This window comes from Agelaius tricolor, unplaced genomic scaffold, assembly GCF_023055355.1.
Source record: "Agelaius tricolor isolate 1412-34295 unplaced genomic scaffold, bAgeTri1.0.p SCAF_2, whole genome shotgun sequence".
Taxonomy (NCBI): Eukaryota; Metazoa; Chordata; class Aves; order Passeriformes; family Icteridae; genus Agelaius; species Agelaius tricolor.
This window is the reverse complement of record NW_027269262.1, coordinates 42,509,934-42,526,289: the sequence shown is the minus strand read 5'-3', so window position 1 is coordinate 42,526,289 and position 16,356 is coordinate 42,509,934. Positions and strand designations below refer to the sequence as shown.

The window sequence follows — 16,356 nt, the reverse complement described above, 5'->3', positions numbered from 1 at the left end:
TTTGTCCTAGTCCTTTCTCTGCCAACAAGTATTTTCTTTGCAAACCTCTCCTTCCACTGCTGTATTCTTAATTCCAGAAACACAGGCTGAGATACATTCAGAAAGTTTCCTTCTGCAATTTCAAATTCTACTGCTCCATTTCCTTATCAGAGCAATCCCTGTCCTCCCTGAAGATCTGATGTTCATTTGCCCTTGCATAGTTTGTCTGAATTCCTCTGTACCTGAAATTACTGAAAACAAAGTTTTCTTTCTCTAAAGACCAATACAGAAAGTTGTGACATTAAGGAATAAAAAAGCTAAAAGCAACAATAAAGAATAATATAAAAATACATATTCAACACAAGGTGGAGTCTTTCCCAAGTTAGATGTCAGTATCTAACAATTCTCCTGCAGCATTTTGCAAAGGTTATTTTATAGATTTAATAGGCTCTCGTTATCACTTCTCCACCTCACTATCACTTCTCCAATAAGCTGGGAGACTTTGCTTCAAACCACAGCCATTCAACAGCTTCACTCATAAATTATTATAAAATTTTAACATGAGCACAGTATCTTCCTTCTCCTTTATTTTCCAAGAGGCACTGGTTGGTGGAAGCCTTCACAGTAAGTCTCTATTAAGGGACAGTTCTGATACCTGAACTATTCCAGTAGAAAGCAGCACTCAACTTTCAGAAAAGCTGACAACTGACACCACCAAACCCATGGAAGATACAAAATGAACCATGGTGGAAAAGCAGATTCTAAAATGCAGATTGGGTCAGGCAAAAAAATAAGCAAATTCAAAAATGATCACCAGCAAAACAAAGAACATTAGGCATCTTTTCAAAACATTTGGAAAGATACCAATAAACACTATTTTCTCTCCATTTTCTCTGTGCTAGCCCCAAGAACAAAATTTTCCTAGAACAGATGTAAAAGAAAAAAATCAAACCAACAAATACCTGGATACAATCCTGAGAAAGAACAGCCCCAAATCCCACTTGTATTTCTAAGTAATCTTTAAAACCAACCAACCAACTACTCAGAGGTTGTTTCATTGGTAACAACATAAACACTTTACTCTTCATATACCCATATTTTGTTTATCTCTTAAAGAGATTTGCTGCAGTAAGACAAACTTAATTGAGCTCAGAATGCTTGCATTATAAAGACAACCTTGGTTCTCTCTGTTTTCAAGGAAATAGTAAATTTTAAGTATTCTGGGCATTCGGAGTATATTTTGTTCATGAGTCATCCTATATTCCAGGCACTGAGTGGCTAAATGTCTTACACTCTGCCCCCACCAAAGGCCCCTGCAGAATAACTTACATAAACACAGTTAAGCTCACATTTCAAGTTACTGTGAATAGCCAGTTCCCACAAGTTTTATGGTATAATTATCAAATTCTTACAAAAGGCTGCATATAACATTGACAGTTTTAGACTAGAAACTATGCAGCTTTTTTTGCTTGAGTAACCAAGTATGTTCTGCTTCTCCTACAAAAATGATGTGTTGGAGTTAATATTCATGGAGCCTTACCAGAGTGCTAGAGATATAAAATAAAAATTCATTACAGAAAGATTGGTATTTGTGAAACTGATTTATATGACTGTCCTGGGTTTGCCATCTTAAACCAGGACAATGACACACAAGAAACTCTGTACAATGCTGACAGGCCTGCACTGCTGGTCCAAAACAAACCCAGAAATTTAAGTGCTCAATAGTACCAATCCAAAAGTCTACTAAAGTACACACTGTGCTGTTCCCTGAGGCATTTCTGCATTTTCCAGTTAAAGTTATGTTCAAACATAAACATGTAAAGAAAATTGCATCCTTTGAAAATAGGAAGTTTAAAAGTAAGGGCCAACATCAGCTGAACAATTTCACAAAGAAGCCCTTTTGGTAGTAAGGAAAACTTGCCTCAGCTTTCCAAAAGGCAGAATTGTTCTTTTTCAGGCACTAGCTAGCCAGCATTACTCATCTTTCTTTTGCCTTTGCTGTCAATAAACAAACTACTAAAGAGAAATTCTTCAGGTCAGCAGGACAATATCTCATAAAGTTCTTCTAAAATGGAGAAGACCAAGCAATAACATGCCAAGTTTTATCATAATTATGTCATGAGGGAGGTTATGAATTAATGAATATTATCTCAGAATGCCATCAATAGTTACTATAAATTCAAATATCTGGGAACAAATATATCAATAGTTGTATAGAACAACATGCAGAACACCTTCAAGCTTTCTTTTCCCAAGTTCTCTGACAAAGACGACCTTGAAAACTTGCCATACTAGCACTTTCAATTAAAATAAGGCAAGATTTATAGGAAGAGAGAATATCTTACAAGACATAGCTGGAACAAACAGATGAGCTCTTCAATCCTGTCTTCCAATCTGAAACAGAAGCAATTCCAACCCAAGCTCAGGCCAGAAACAATTATTTTGAGCTTAACTTGGTTAAATTGTCAACGTGCTTAATTTTTTAAGAGAAAAGGATGGCTGGTCCTGTGGAGCAAAAGGGGAGGTGGAGCAAGAGAAAATGAAGTTACCTACCTAGAGGTGGTAATCACTCCTCCCCCAAAAAACTTAAGACAGCTGGACTAAATTACACAGAAAACTCAAGTTCCAGTACAAAATCAGTAATTACTCAGTCAGGTATCTGATATTCAAAGGAAATCAGAATTTTCCACTCTTGTGTTCCTCCCTCAAGTTAATTCTTACAGCTCCTCTTAGAATCACCACTACCATCATTTAGAATTCAGCACGTTAAGGTACTGCCAAATGGAAAATACAAGTACACAAATGCCAAAGATGTTATCTCTCCTAATGTATAGACTGAGGTCTAAATCACCTGCTTATTTCCACACAAACATCTTCAACATTCTCAGAAGCAAAGTGCATTAAAATTTCCAGTGTAACAGCTCACTCAAACCTGAAGTGACATCATGCTAAGTTGTTCTCATGACACACTTAAGCCCACAAATAGGAGCTGTACAGACTGAGCAAAGCTTACATTGATATTTTCTAATTGCAGTAGATGCACTGTGTAATAGGATTTGACATCTTCAGACACCAGTCTCACACGGAATCCTGTTTCATTGAATGTCATAACGTCGTCTTTTTTTGTTGGCCAGTATTGTGCACACTTCACCTAATGGATTTTTTTTAAGAAGGGAAAAGAAAAAAAGAAAAATCTTGTTAAATATCCTAGTATCTTAGGCTTTGCATGTGCAAATTCTGAGTCCACATTGTTCAATACAGAAGACTCAAGTACCTGCTCCCACTTTGAGGAATTCCTGAAGTCCACAATGTTTACAGCTAAGTTACTACAACTGTTTCAGTGGCTATTATGCATTCCAGTTTTATGTGTTTATGCTTTCTTCCATCACACGGCTATCAAGCTTTGAAATACATCTTAAGCCTTCCCCCTCCCCCCTCCAGTTCTCCACAGGGAACTGAGATCTCTGCTCAGCTATTTCAGCATTTCTCCCCTTCGTTTCTGATTTGCACACCTGCACATTTACAGAACTCATCTATCACACCTAGTTCTACCCAGGCTTGCTGAATACTGGAAGGTTCTAGTTAAACAAAAGAATGAACTAACAAACCAATGCAAAACTATTCCTTGTCTTGTATTCCTCTTGCTCTGCACTCAAACTTTCTGTAGGAAATTTTTTGCACAAGAAAATTGGTGACTTTTTAACAGACCAGTCAAATTTTTTTCACAAATCTGCATTGAATAAAAAACATTAATCTCAAATGACATGCATTTATAACAAAAATCTGCAATGGTTTTAGGCACCATAGCAGAAAAACTACATCATAACAGAAGATTTGTGTATTCTGCACATATGTCAATGGTTCTAAAGAATCAAAAATAACTAACTTAATAGATCAATTCAACAGCTCTTGGGCAGCAGTCTGCCTTCATTGTCACAGCTAACACCTCTATATAACAGATGTGCTACTCCATTACATTTAGAAGAATCAATCTAAAGATACTTTTTTTCCCACCTTCCATTTTGTCCTGGGAACATCTTGCACTGCCTCTACTCCTCACCAGTTCTATCTGTACATCCTTTCTAAGAATGCTATTTTCACCTTTCTGGATGTACGTTTGTTAGATGCTATTTTCACCAAAGTGAACTGCAGGTCTTAGCTCCCACACTTCACTGTCATATTAAATACACATTATACTGCACACAAGTGAGGATATTTATTAGTTCTTCTAATGTAACAACCAAACATTGCTCAACTGTATTAAAACTGTGTGGCTTATTTTACAACTTTATGCCCAATGTCACTTACCGATTCTTTTTCAACAATTCTGTTCAACATGACAACTGCTTTGGTTTGTTGTTGCCATACCATTAGCCAAAAATGACAACATGTGTTAGGTAGTGGACCCTGTGGAGTAAAAAATACAAAAATAGGCATGAGAATGTATAGGCAAAGCAGTGTTTGAGCACAGTTAATAGTTCACTGTGGGAAACAGGAAAGACTCTTCCCCTTAAGTTTAAACAAATTATTAATAGAATTATAGAAACGGCAGGCAAGAAAGTAGCCACAGATCATTCCAGAACTTAAAAAGGCTGGGGGCTTTTTAAGGAAAAAAATACCAAACAAAACCAAACAACAAAACAGTAAGAACTCAGGGAATGGTTGTTTTAGTTTAAGCATTGCTACTACTGTGCTGTTAAAAGAAAAGCTACTGCAGGCACGCTCAGAACGTACAAGATGGCTTAAAGGGTCAAAGTATTGTTGCAACATATTTACAAAAGAACTGAAGAAAAGTGTAAGAAGTATTTGAGAAACTTCATATGCAGTAAATTACTCATACTTCAATATCCCCTTTAGCTTTTCTTATAACATAAAATAATCTGTTAGCAACTATATCACACAGATATTGTACTTCATGTAATAATGAGATACTTTTAATTCACAGAGAGATGAAACAATCCAAATATGAATTACAACTGTACAAATCCCCCTCCCTAGATTCTCAATCCCTGTAATAACCCAGTAATTGTACTGCTTACCTGTGTTAAAATATAGTATCTCTGGGCTTCTTCTATGACCACTAGGCTGGCATTGATATAATCATTCTCGGTGTTCTGGAGTTTTACACGACTGTGATCATCTAAAATTCAAAGAAAATTAAGAATTAATGATGCATCCATCTTGATGAATACTCTCTAACAGGAAAGTTTAGGTTTAGGTCTAGTCTACAAGCAACTAGAACTAAATTTTGCTGTATGACCCAAACAGCAAACTACAAATAAGAAAAACTAATTTCTCACATAACTTTGATAACAGTCCCATTCTCCCACTGGCATTTCATCAGAGTAATTTCAGGCAGCTATTAATAGAATAGCTGCTCAGAAAACTGGAATACCTATTTTTCTTTTAAAAAACCCAAGCAAACAAATTAACACTCCCGCACAAGCCTAAAGGTCCTCACAGTCATCCCTCAACAGTTACATCTCCTTAATACAATGGCACCACAACTCACACCAGGCAACACTGTCCTATCACACCAGATCACTCCACAGCACTGTTTCCTAAGTTCATTATCATTATTTCCTAAATTCTGAGACTTTTGGTGAACTGAAGTTTCAAAGGTTGGTCTAGAATCATAAAGCTAAGCTCACACAGCTAAAAAAAAAACCCAGGAAAATCTACTTGCAGTCATTCAAGTCAGGCTTGAATTTGATTAATTTCATTTTCCCTGTAAGCTATTGTCTAATATTATACAACACAAAAATACTAAAAAGCCACATGCAAAACCAAAAATAGTCAACAAATCATCCAATTAAATGAAGCCTAATCTAACAACATGGTTTCATCTCAAAATTACACAAGCAAGACTGACGATTCCCCTTTTTATGGCAGAGGCAAGCAAAGGACTCTGTTTAAAATTCTACCATTAAAATGAGAAACTTTTATTATCGTACTGTCAAACTAAAAAACTGCATAATAAAAAGTCATTGTGGTTGTTTCTAGAACCTTTTAGTATGTGATTTATGAACCTCTAGGAGGTTTATGAACCTCTAGAAGATATTTAGGTAATCAGAGTTGTTGGCAGTAAGTAATCCTTCAGCCATTTATCGGTCACTGTATTAAATAAACAGTAATTTCAGTTTAAAATTTGCACACAGCTACATGCCAGAAAATGAGATTCAACTGACTGTAAACCTCCTGAAGCTTAACATCTAGCAGAATAAGAAGAGTAAATAAAAAATAGCAAACTAAAATTACTTTAAGAATATTCAACATATCTCAGGGAGAGATGGAAGAGATTCCATAAGGAAACTGACAACAGAGTGAATTATGATGCAATATCAGTTTTTAAAACTGAATTCACCTAGCCTGACCCACAAAACTCAATTAGGGCCCAGACTGCTGTTAAAATGCCAGCCCACCCATCCTTGCACCAAAAGGCTCACTTCCTTTAGACAAACACTTTGGGAAACGCACTAAGACATTAGCAACTACCAAGTATGAAATTCAGCACAACTGCAATAGATGAACTCACAGCCAGCCTGCGCAGCACCAGGCTTATATAAACCTGGATAGGCAAAAAGCTGATGGCAATCAAAAAACAGTTAAAGAATTAGATAGATTCTTGTTCTACAGAGTGCTTGTATGATTTAATATGAATACTTTCCATGTGTTTGGATACCTGGGAAAAGTACATTTACTAGGTCTTGATCTGCCTTTACATTCACCCACTGCTATTGGCAACCACCAAAGATGATCTTGTTGGATTTGAGTAAAGAAGTCAACAGTAAAGCAGAACTGTTTTGCTGCTGCTGAAGCACTCAAATTTGGGGTTGTTGTCCCACCTCCCTTAGCTCCTGGCTTTTATATGCAGTCACATATGAACGTGCAGAGAACAGAAAAATGCTGAAAATTTATTTTTGATATAAAAGCCTGAGAAATATACTGGGTTAGTCTGTTTTCACTAGCATTCCAGCTGTAAGGCAAGGCCATCTTAACTTTCTAGTCTTAAAAGAATTATGATACCCCTGTGTGAAGAAAAAAAAAATTATCAAAGCCAAGACACAGCAAAATTAAGACACATGTGCATTTTAAAGTAAAATATATCTCTTTGTATTATTTTGCCAGGATAGGAAAGCATTACTTTTTCCTTTCATGTATCACTTTATCTGAAATGTTTCTACTGGAAAGAAACCAAGACCTCTGTAAATATTACATGTCATTTGCCAACAGGAAAAACTTAAGATCTTGTTATAGTAAATCACACATACCGGTACCAGTGTTCTCGGAAAGGTGACGCAAGCAAGCACAGTTAACAGTTTAATCACCCAGCGGCAGCTGCTGTACTGCTGCCAGGGACAAATAACTGCAGCCCCCAAGGAGGCTTCCTACTTTAATCCTTACATTCTCAGATTCATTTTTTCCCTTCTTACAAATTTTGCTTTGTAAACATGACAAATAAAGTTCTGCAAGTTGGGTTTTTTTAAGTCCCTTTAATAACTAATTCTATGCACAGCCAGCCTCTCTCTCCCTCCCCAACCAAAACAGAAGAGATCCTGTAAGTACTCTGGCAGACAGTCCATAGGACAAAAAAAAAAAAAAAAACAAACCACTAGAATATATTGATTTCTCTTCTTTCAAGGGATGAGGTTCTTAAAGGACACAATGACCTAGAAACCTCATTCAAACCCTGGCTTGCTCTTCTGAATTAACTGAAGCAAGCCAGCTTTTGACAGTGAGTTAGCTGTAATGTATTTCCCGTATGTATATAATTTCCAGTTACCAAGTACTTAGATTTATATGAATGATAAACCCATCTTTAAGATAAGATTTAGCTTATGTGTTGCTATGCCCACAGCAGCTAAAACACAGTACTGCTTTTCTGAAGCGCTAATTCCCCTATTTTGACAAACTACACAACCTGAAAAGGAAGTGGAAACCTTAAAAATTATTCTCATTCTGGCTCCTGCACTGAGAAAAAATACTCCCAGAATGACCCCATCTGAGTAAGCAAATTCTGATTACCCATTTCCAGTGGAACTCCATCCCACTGACAATACTTCCCAAAACTTCACCATGTTCATCCATCTGCTCACCTCTTGCTTAACAGAAAATGACAAATTCAGTTAAAATCAAGATACAAAATGTTTGGCATTTTACATCACGCAGTTCTTGCAGTTGGTTAATGAAGGGCTTTCATTATAAAACAAGTGTTTTTCTAGAACACTGTATAACTTCAAAATTATTTTTTATCCAAGAGACATCTCTGGTCCCCCAAATATAGGGCTATTAGCAATAGAGGAAGGAGAAATGCTACTTAGTGGATTAAAGAAAGTCATAAATAAAACATGCAGCTGCAAGACATCCCAGTGACCCTGCCTAACCTTTCCCGCCTACCAACAAATCCCTTCCATTTCACTAATCTAAATCTAGCCTATCTGAGCTGCTAAATTATTAAAATTGCAATACTCTGTCACTAGACTTACAGCCTCAAGTTTCAGAGGTAGCCTAAGGCAAAGGAAAGGCAAAATTACTTTTCCTCACCACCGTGTCACTGGTTGTACACAATGAATGCCATCCTATCAGTCATGGCCTAGCTCACCACTGAAAGGTATTCATACTGAAATATACATGTCACTACTACATAGCATCCTTACAACTGCAAGCAGGATTATGGGAAAAAAATCTTAGGGCACAATAAAGTTTAGATCAGCATGTGCTATAAAATTCCCCCTCTTCCCCAACCCCAAAGGAAGAAGTATCTCCAAACTCAACAGCAAGTTCAGTTTATTTTACAATGTTTCACGTGGTAAGATGTTTTAGAGAATCTTTAGATAAGGTCATAAAAATCACCAATGTCAGCTTCTAATGTGGACAAGAAATGCAGCAGGCTTATTCTGGGCCGAACATCTCCCTGTTTTCAGGACACACACTTGAAGCACAGGACAGAAAGGGAACAAACATTCCTGCAATGATAATTAATCAGCACCATGTGTAAAATCATTCAAATCAGCTCCAACTCTGTTCCCTGTAAAGCACAATTCTCTTCATGTTCCTCTCCTGTACTCTATAAGCCTATGGTTGAAAGATTTGACACAAAATCTACTCAAGGCCACAGGAAGAAAACATGAGAAATCACTACCTTGCAAGATCTTCTAAAAGCAACATGATCTATCACAGCAAAAATGCTCAGATGACCCAGGTTCTTGAGCAACACACCATATTACAAAGGAAGGCTAAAGAGACAATTGTGTAAACCCCCATCTACCCTCCAAAAGCAAAAGGCAAAAAAAAAAAATCCTGCCAATTTTGCTGAGGGGATTTCCTTCTTGCCTGTAAATCTGGGACCTCAGCTCTAAAGGTCTTTACAGTCAATCTGAGACACTAGACTCCACTGATAAGAACTAAGGTTAAGATTTAGAAAGAAAGTTAATTACAGAAATCTTTGGAGTTTCATTAAAATTATTAAGAAAAAATAACAACCCCACAAGCTACTTTCCTCTGTTAACAACGTTTTCTGAGAAATGGTTTCATCTGTCCGGAAATGACTGGCTGTCAAACCAAACCTATTTCAGATTAACTTCCTGTTTCAGTACTATGAAGCCAAAATACTCCTCTGCCTATTCTAGACTAATACCAAACTATTAGACTGCTATTTTTTTTCTCATCTAGGCAGTAATTCTTGAGGGGTTTTACCAAACCAAACTTACACATGCTACAGATCTTTAGCCAATGAAAACGGACACTAACAAAAATACTTATGAAACAGGAAACACTGTGAAACTCAGCCATAATGGGCAGAGATGCTTAGCCTTTCCCAGCAAACAGAAATCAACTTTTATCTAGAAATGTATGTAACAGACACAACTTTGTTTCAGTGTACTTGTCCCAGGTATCACAGTTGAAATGGGGCAAATCAACCCAAAACATTTTTTCCTGGACTCGTAATTGACATATTTCCCGTAAAATTGAACAACCTTTGCACTTCCTCTTGCAGACACACCACCTCAGATTTTAGACAGGCTTGGCAGCTACCATGGTTAACAAACCATTTTCTCATTGTTTTAGGAGAAATAAAACTCTTTCTTTAAAGTACATTTTCCAGTATGATTAAGTAGCTAGATCTTAAAAGTCCAACAGCTGGTTCTGAAGGCATTTGACTATTTGAGAATATCAGTGCTACCCGTTTTTCATCTAAACACTGTTAAAAAGCAGCGAAATTTGCAAAGTGAAGGACTGAAATGTCAAGATTGTGCGAGACTGAGTTGTCACACATTTCTGCAACACCAAGTCCTTGCATGCATGCACCACAATTAGATGTGTTCACCACAGTGACCAAACTATGCAGCTTTTATCCCAGCTGCTTTGAAATTTAGGCACTGCTATCTTGAAATCTTATTTATCACACACTCCCCTTCCAGGCCTCTTTCTGCTCCTGACTCTCATTGTTCTTACTGAAGTAATTGAGTCATATTTAAAAGTACAGATGTAAAATTCAGGAAGAATTAGCTAGTTCAAATAGTGTTTTGTTCTGTTCTCCTGATACAACTTTATCCCTAGTGCCCAGTTCTGCAAGCTGTCTAGGTGGACCAATTCAAACCATCCTTCTTTTATAAATGCTAGAAACTTACTCATTCTTCATAAAATTCACCATCTTATTCAGTTCATTCATCATGTAATAATCTATGTCAGAGTGTAACAGAAAAGCTCTAGCCTTTTCCTAAGCCAAACCAGTACTTCAATTTCAGATTTTATCTGTCTCTCTGCTTTTGCACTGGGTCCAGGAATTAATGCAATCATTCATATTTTTTTCTACTGGCTAAACATGCATTTCAGAAGCAGGTTTTGCTATGACTAAAGCAAAGGCATTTGATGCTCCCCACTACTGTAAAAGGCATGCCATGATTAAGGAAAATATTGAGCTCCACATAACTGCAGGAGATGAATACAAGTCAGATCTGTAAGGTACTACTGGAGGTATTATTAGATACTATTTAAATAATATAATGTATTTTTATTTCTTTTAGAAACACTATTTTTAAAAATGTACAAACAGTTTGAAAGTAAATCTTCACTCTCTTTACATGAATTACATTCATGTATGGGAGAAACAGTAGATAAATGCACAGATACAGCATCTGACATGGAAACTGTATAGGATGTTAGACCCAGGACTAGAACCTAGGACTTCTGGGCTCAAATCTTACTTCTTGACTTCTAATCTTACAACCCCCATTGCAACTTAGGTAGGAAACAGAAATTGAAAAAAACATCTCTTTCAGCACTGGTAAGATGCTAATGCTGTGCTGCAACAGGACAGCAAAGCCAGGACACCCAAGTGCCTCTGCACAGACCAACTCGTGTCCACCAGAGGCCCGGCTCCATTTCCTGAGCCTGGTGACAATCAGTCAGCCTTGGCCCATCTGAGGGATCTTCCTCAGCACTGGACACTCCTCCACTGGGATGCCATGCAGACACAGCAAGGAGGCCATGCACTGAATTCCGAGGCTGAGTTCCATCAGCATGTGTGGGAAATGGATTTACAGAAAATTTCAGGGGGGGGTCAGCACCACGCCAGACTGGACCCATTTGGTAGGAATTCATTGAGCCAGGGGAGCATCCTGGCAGCAGCCTAAGGAGCAGCACTGCATCTGACCCGTGTGACTCAATCCAGGACCCTTTCTGTGCCATTTTGAGAAGTGCTGTGCACATGCTTTCACCACAACTTTCAACTGGAAACAAGGAGCTCAGCACTTCTCCAAATCTTAGAATAGGTATTCAGATCAGGCTCAAAAAGCCCCAATATACCAGCAACCCTCCAAAACCTCTAGATCCAGTAACAAGGTGGTTTTTAGGACCCTTCAGTATTCTGGGAAACTTCATAAGGAACACATAAACATGTTGTCTGTCCCAACTTTAATATACTGCAAAAAAATTAAAGCTGTGTAATTTTTAAAACTATCTGTAGCTCACATATCTTTTTGCAATAATTTTGGCTTACAATTTCTGAAGTAAAATGCTGATGAAAAGAAGCCCACAGCAGCTCTGTAGCAGAGAAGGTGGTCTAAAAAAATTTTTTTTCACGTGAGACATAAGATCCTTATGTCAAAAAGACCATTTTATAGCAATTAGTAGAATTACAAAGCACTCCACACCTTATTTACTACATGGGCAAAACCAACATAATTTCAAGCATTTTTTAAAGCAACAGTAGAAATTGAGTGGCATTTATCCACACCACCTTAAAAATGCTCAGTCCAAAAAGAAAACATTTCTTTTAGTCAACGTGTACTAACTTAACCTCTATACTCATTTTTTACAACAGATAAAGCACTATTAAACAAATAATTTCCCTATGAGAAAAATACCTCTAAAACATTACTCTGTAGCTCACAAAAAAATACACTAATACCTGTGATTTGCAACCACCTCTCATTCACCATTTGGCACAATGAGCTTAACCTGCAGACTCTTCTCCCTCCTGTTATACACACTTGTGTATGTGTTACCAAAAATCCCACATTTATCACAGGATACATGCCAATGCAAAATTTGCAATGACCATGATTTACCACCTCCAGTGTTGACAGGGTAAGAGAAGGCCTAGTGCAATGATTGCAGAAAGGATACTCACATGGACTAACATCTCTGTATCTGTTTCGATTTCTGTTTTCTGGATATTTTGCAACTCTGTGAGGGTAGTCACTGGATTTGTGTCGGATTTCCTTAAAAAGACAAAATAAATAATTGACTTATAGCCAGCAACATGAATAAGATTAACATTCTACACATAAACATTCTACACATACTATTAATTAAGCAACATTAGTAATAACCAACATTTTTTAAACCAAGTTTTATTGCCCCAGTGTCATTTTCACCCAGAAGATGCACTTCACTCATGGCCAAACTGCTACCATTTAGATCTTCCTATATTTGGCTAAAACTACCAAATGTAAGCACCATTTGACAAGCAACTGATGCATCAGGACCAAGGGGCAAAAACACCCCTAATCCCAGATATTTATTATGCTTACAGTTTACCTCAGAGCTGCACATTTCCTCCCAAAGCAGTAAGGGACTCAGATGCAACAGCAGTATTCTGCTGGCTCCTTTAAAGCGATTGGCAGCATAAACCCCCATAAACCTAAGTGAACCAGTTAATGATTTTATGGCTGCTATTAAGGGCCATAGGATTATTCTTGGTGGTTTGATGGCTCAACCCATACAGCTGTAGTTAAATGTAAACCAATATGAAGAATTCTGAAGTCACAAATATCAATGTGAATCAAAGCCTGTTCTCCCCACACATTAACACAAACCTTCTAATAATCTTGGAGATACTCAGACTCACACACTATTTTAAGGACCCTACTGTTCACATGTTCTGAATGTTCTACTTTATTGATTTCTTCCCTGAGTGCACCTTTTCTACAACCTCACTAAGGCATACAGAATTACCTTATGTAGAAAACTGAAAATGGCCTTCAGTGTATTCTGCTCTGAATTTATATCTCTGTACTGATGCCATCTCAGCAGAAATGTTGCTTAGTACAGAATTAACAATATTTTACTTTGAATTCTCCTTCTGTTTTTAGATTATGTTGCTACATTTGATCATTATGTCCCAAAGGGCATTTAAACTTCTTATTACAACTGAGCATTCTTTGGTCTTCTCAATGTTCCCACTATCTCTGTCCTCAAACTTCCTAAATAGTCTAGTCTATTCCCAGACAATGAACACAGCCAGAAAGGGCATGAGCGGAAATATAACGTACAAAAGAAAGCTCTAATTTCTAGCACTGGTTGCATGACCTTTCTTTAAAATGTACTGCCAATCTGCAAGGAGCATAAATCACAGCGTGGAGCAGCAACTGCCAAGCAGCAATACTCCACATATTTGTATAAAAACCTCTTGATCTATACAGCACACTGAAACTTCTCTTGTTTACATGGCTGACAAGTTTGGGAACTTGCTCATGGAACAAATGGATCTGGCAGGCATTCATACCTAAGTTTCCATGAAAGGTAAGTTTTGTATTACTCAGTAACAGGATGCAACATATTTTGTTTCCTAAAGCACCTGCACCATCAGTGCACAGAAACAGACCCATGCTTTGGTAAAGAAACATTAAAATAGCTAGAAAAACTTCTACAGTAATGGTGTGGGAGGGCAGGCTTGCTAAAAAGAATTAAATTTATTAATGACTAATTCGGAAATCAGTTTTCCCACATGATATCCAGCCATCACACAGAATCACAGCACATCCTGACCTGGAAGGGACCCACGAAGACCATCAAGTCCAATTCCTAACTCTGCACAGAATAACCCAAAGAACCACACCATGTGCCTGAAAGCATTTTCCAAACTCTTCCTGAGTTCTGGCAGGCTTGGTGCTAGATCCTCCTTATTTGTAATACAAATATATCCAAAACTGCAACATCTGAAATACTGCAGTAGAGATGCTGTATTTGAGTCACATATAAATCAAATAAATTACTGATTCAACAGAGAAAAAGCATAATTTGAAGTCAGTAAAGAAAACTTTGGTTCGGTTCTCTTTCCTAATTTGTGAAACAGTGCTATAAAATACTGCGAGCTTAAATAATTGCTCTAGTGACGCTAGCTGATACATAATGCCTGTTTAAGGAACTGACTGTTCTTGGAAGTTCTTAATCTCGTTAAAAATAAAATTGTAAATACTGCATTTTATTTACTGCCACTCGTGCAGAGCCCCCGCAGCAGACGCCGAGCTGGCCAAGGCAGCGGGAACGGGGGCTGAGGAAGGAGTACGGCTGCCTGAGGAGCCGCACGAAGCAGCGGAGGGCTGGGGGGGGCACCCAAGCCTCGGCCGAATCAGTACTATCGGGCACAGCTCCCCACACCGCCCGCAAGCCGCGGGAGTCCCGGGGCGGCTGTCCCGGCTCGGAGCGGCCCCGGCTCGGAGCGGCACCGCTCCGTTCAGCCCCGGCGGCAGCGCGGACCCGGCGCCGCCGCCGAGCCCGCGCACGCGCCTCGCCCCGCGCCTGCGCGCCACCGCCCCCCTCCCGAGTACGCCCCGAGTGCGCATGCGTAGCGCTTGCCCACGGCTCCGCTGCTCGCACCTGAGGGCGAGAGTCGTGTCGGCCCAGCGACTTCCGCTCTCCCCGCTGCTGAGGCGGCGGCGGAGCCGCACGCCAGGCACGGGCGCAGCCGGCCCGCGGGTCTTTCTCCCCCCCGCCGTTCCTCCCTCCCTGCGGCTCTCCGGCTAGAGCCGACCACGCCGCTCGGCTCACCAGATAACGCGCCTGCCAGTCGTTCGTGGCGTCGATCTCCTGGAACTCCTGCTCAATGGCGGCAGACATGATGGCGGCGGCCGCCAGGGCGCGCGAGCCTGTTCGCAGGAGGCAGAGCGGCGAGCCCGCAACCGCTCGCGCGCAGCCCCCCGCCTCACGGCAGCGGCGGGCGCGCACATACGCTCGCGACCGGGTGTCCCGCAGCCGGCGCCGGGCGCATGCGCGGCCCTCGCCCCGCCCACCGAGGACCGCGGAGATCACGCCTCCCCGGCACGAGGAGGCGGGAAGCACCTGGGGTGACGTCACTGGACCGGTGGGGGGCGGGGCCGCGCCCAGGTGTCGCGGGGGCTCGGCAGGGCCGGGGGCTTCGGTCGCCAAACGGGCACCGAGCGCTTGTTGTCACAAAAATCACCGACTCGGTTCGGTTGGAAAAGATATCCGAGATCATCGAGTCCAGCCTGTGGCCGAACATCACCGCGTCACCTAGACCATGGCACTAAGTGCCACATCCTTCTTTAAACACCTCCAGGCACGGTGACTCCACCCCCTCCCTGGGCAGTCCGTCCCAGTATTTAATCGCCCTTTCTGTGAAGAATTTCTTCCTAATGTCCAACCTGAACCTCCCCTGGCGTAGCCCGAGGACAATGTCCTCTCGTCCTGTCACTGGTTGCCTGGGAGAAGAGACCGACCCCCACCTGGCCAAAACCTCCTTTCAGGCACTTGTAGAGAGCGGTAAGGTCACTCCCGAGCCGCCTCTTCTCCAGGCTAAACACCCGCAGCTCCCTCAGCTGCTCCTCACAGGACACGGGCTCCAGACCCTTCACCAGCCTCATTGCCCTGCTCTGGGCACGCTCCAGCACCTCAATGTCCTTCTCAACTGAGGGGCCCAGAACTGACCTCAGTATACGAGGTACAACCTCACCAAAGTGCATGCAGCGGGACAATCTGCCCTGATCCTGCTGGCCACACTATTGCTGATACAAGCCAGGATGCCATTGGCCTTCTTGGCCACCTTCACATTCTGCTGGCTCTCGTTCAGCTGTTGTTGACCATTGGTCCTTTTCCACTTTTCCACCTTGCAGCCACTCCGCCCTCAGCCTA

At 40.4% G+C, this 16,356-nt stretch overlaps 1 protein-coding gene across 2 annotated transcripts in view; it reads right to left on the bottom strand.

Moving 5' to 3' along the window:
* PTPN2 (protein tyrosine phosphatase non-receptor type 2) overlaps positions 1 to 15,462 on the bottom strand; it is a 30,191-nt gene extending 14,729 nt beyond the window's left edge. For both annotated transcript variants that reach the window (XM_071456848.1, XM_071456837.1), the window contains exons 1-5: positions 15,256 to 15,462; positions 12,614 to 12,704; positions 5,019 to 5,119; positions 4,288 to 4,386; positions 2,993 to 3,130 (exon numbers count right to left, since the gene is read on the bottom strand). In XM_071456848.1, the coding sequence (XP_071312949.1) occupies positions 2,993 to 3,130; positions 4,288 to 4,386; positions 5,019 to 5,119; positions 12,614 to 12,704; positions 15,256 to 15,324 (498 nt within the window). In that variant the 5' untranslated portion in view covers positions 15,325 to 15,462. The remainder of the gene's footprint in view (positions 1 to 2,992; positions 3,131 to 4,287; positions 4,387 to 5,018; positions 5,120 to 12,613; positions 12,705 to 15,255) is intronic.
* Between the last annotated feature and the right edge of the window lie 894 nt (positions 15,463 to 16,356).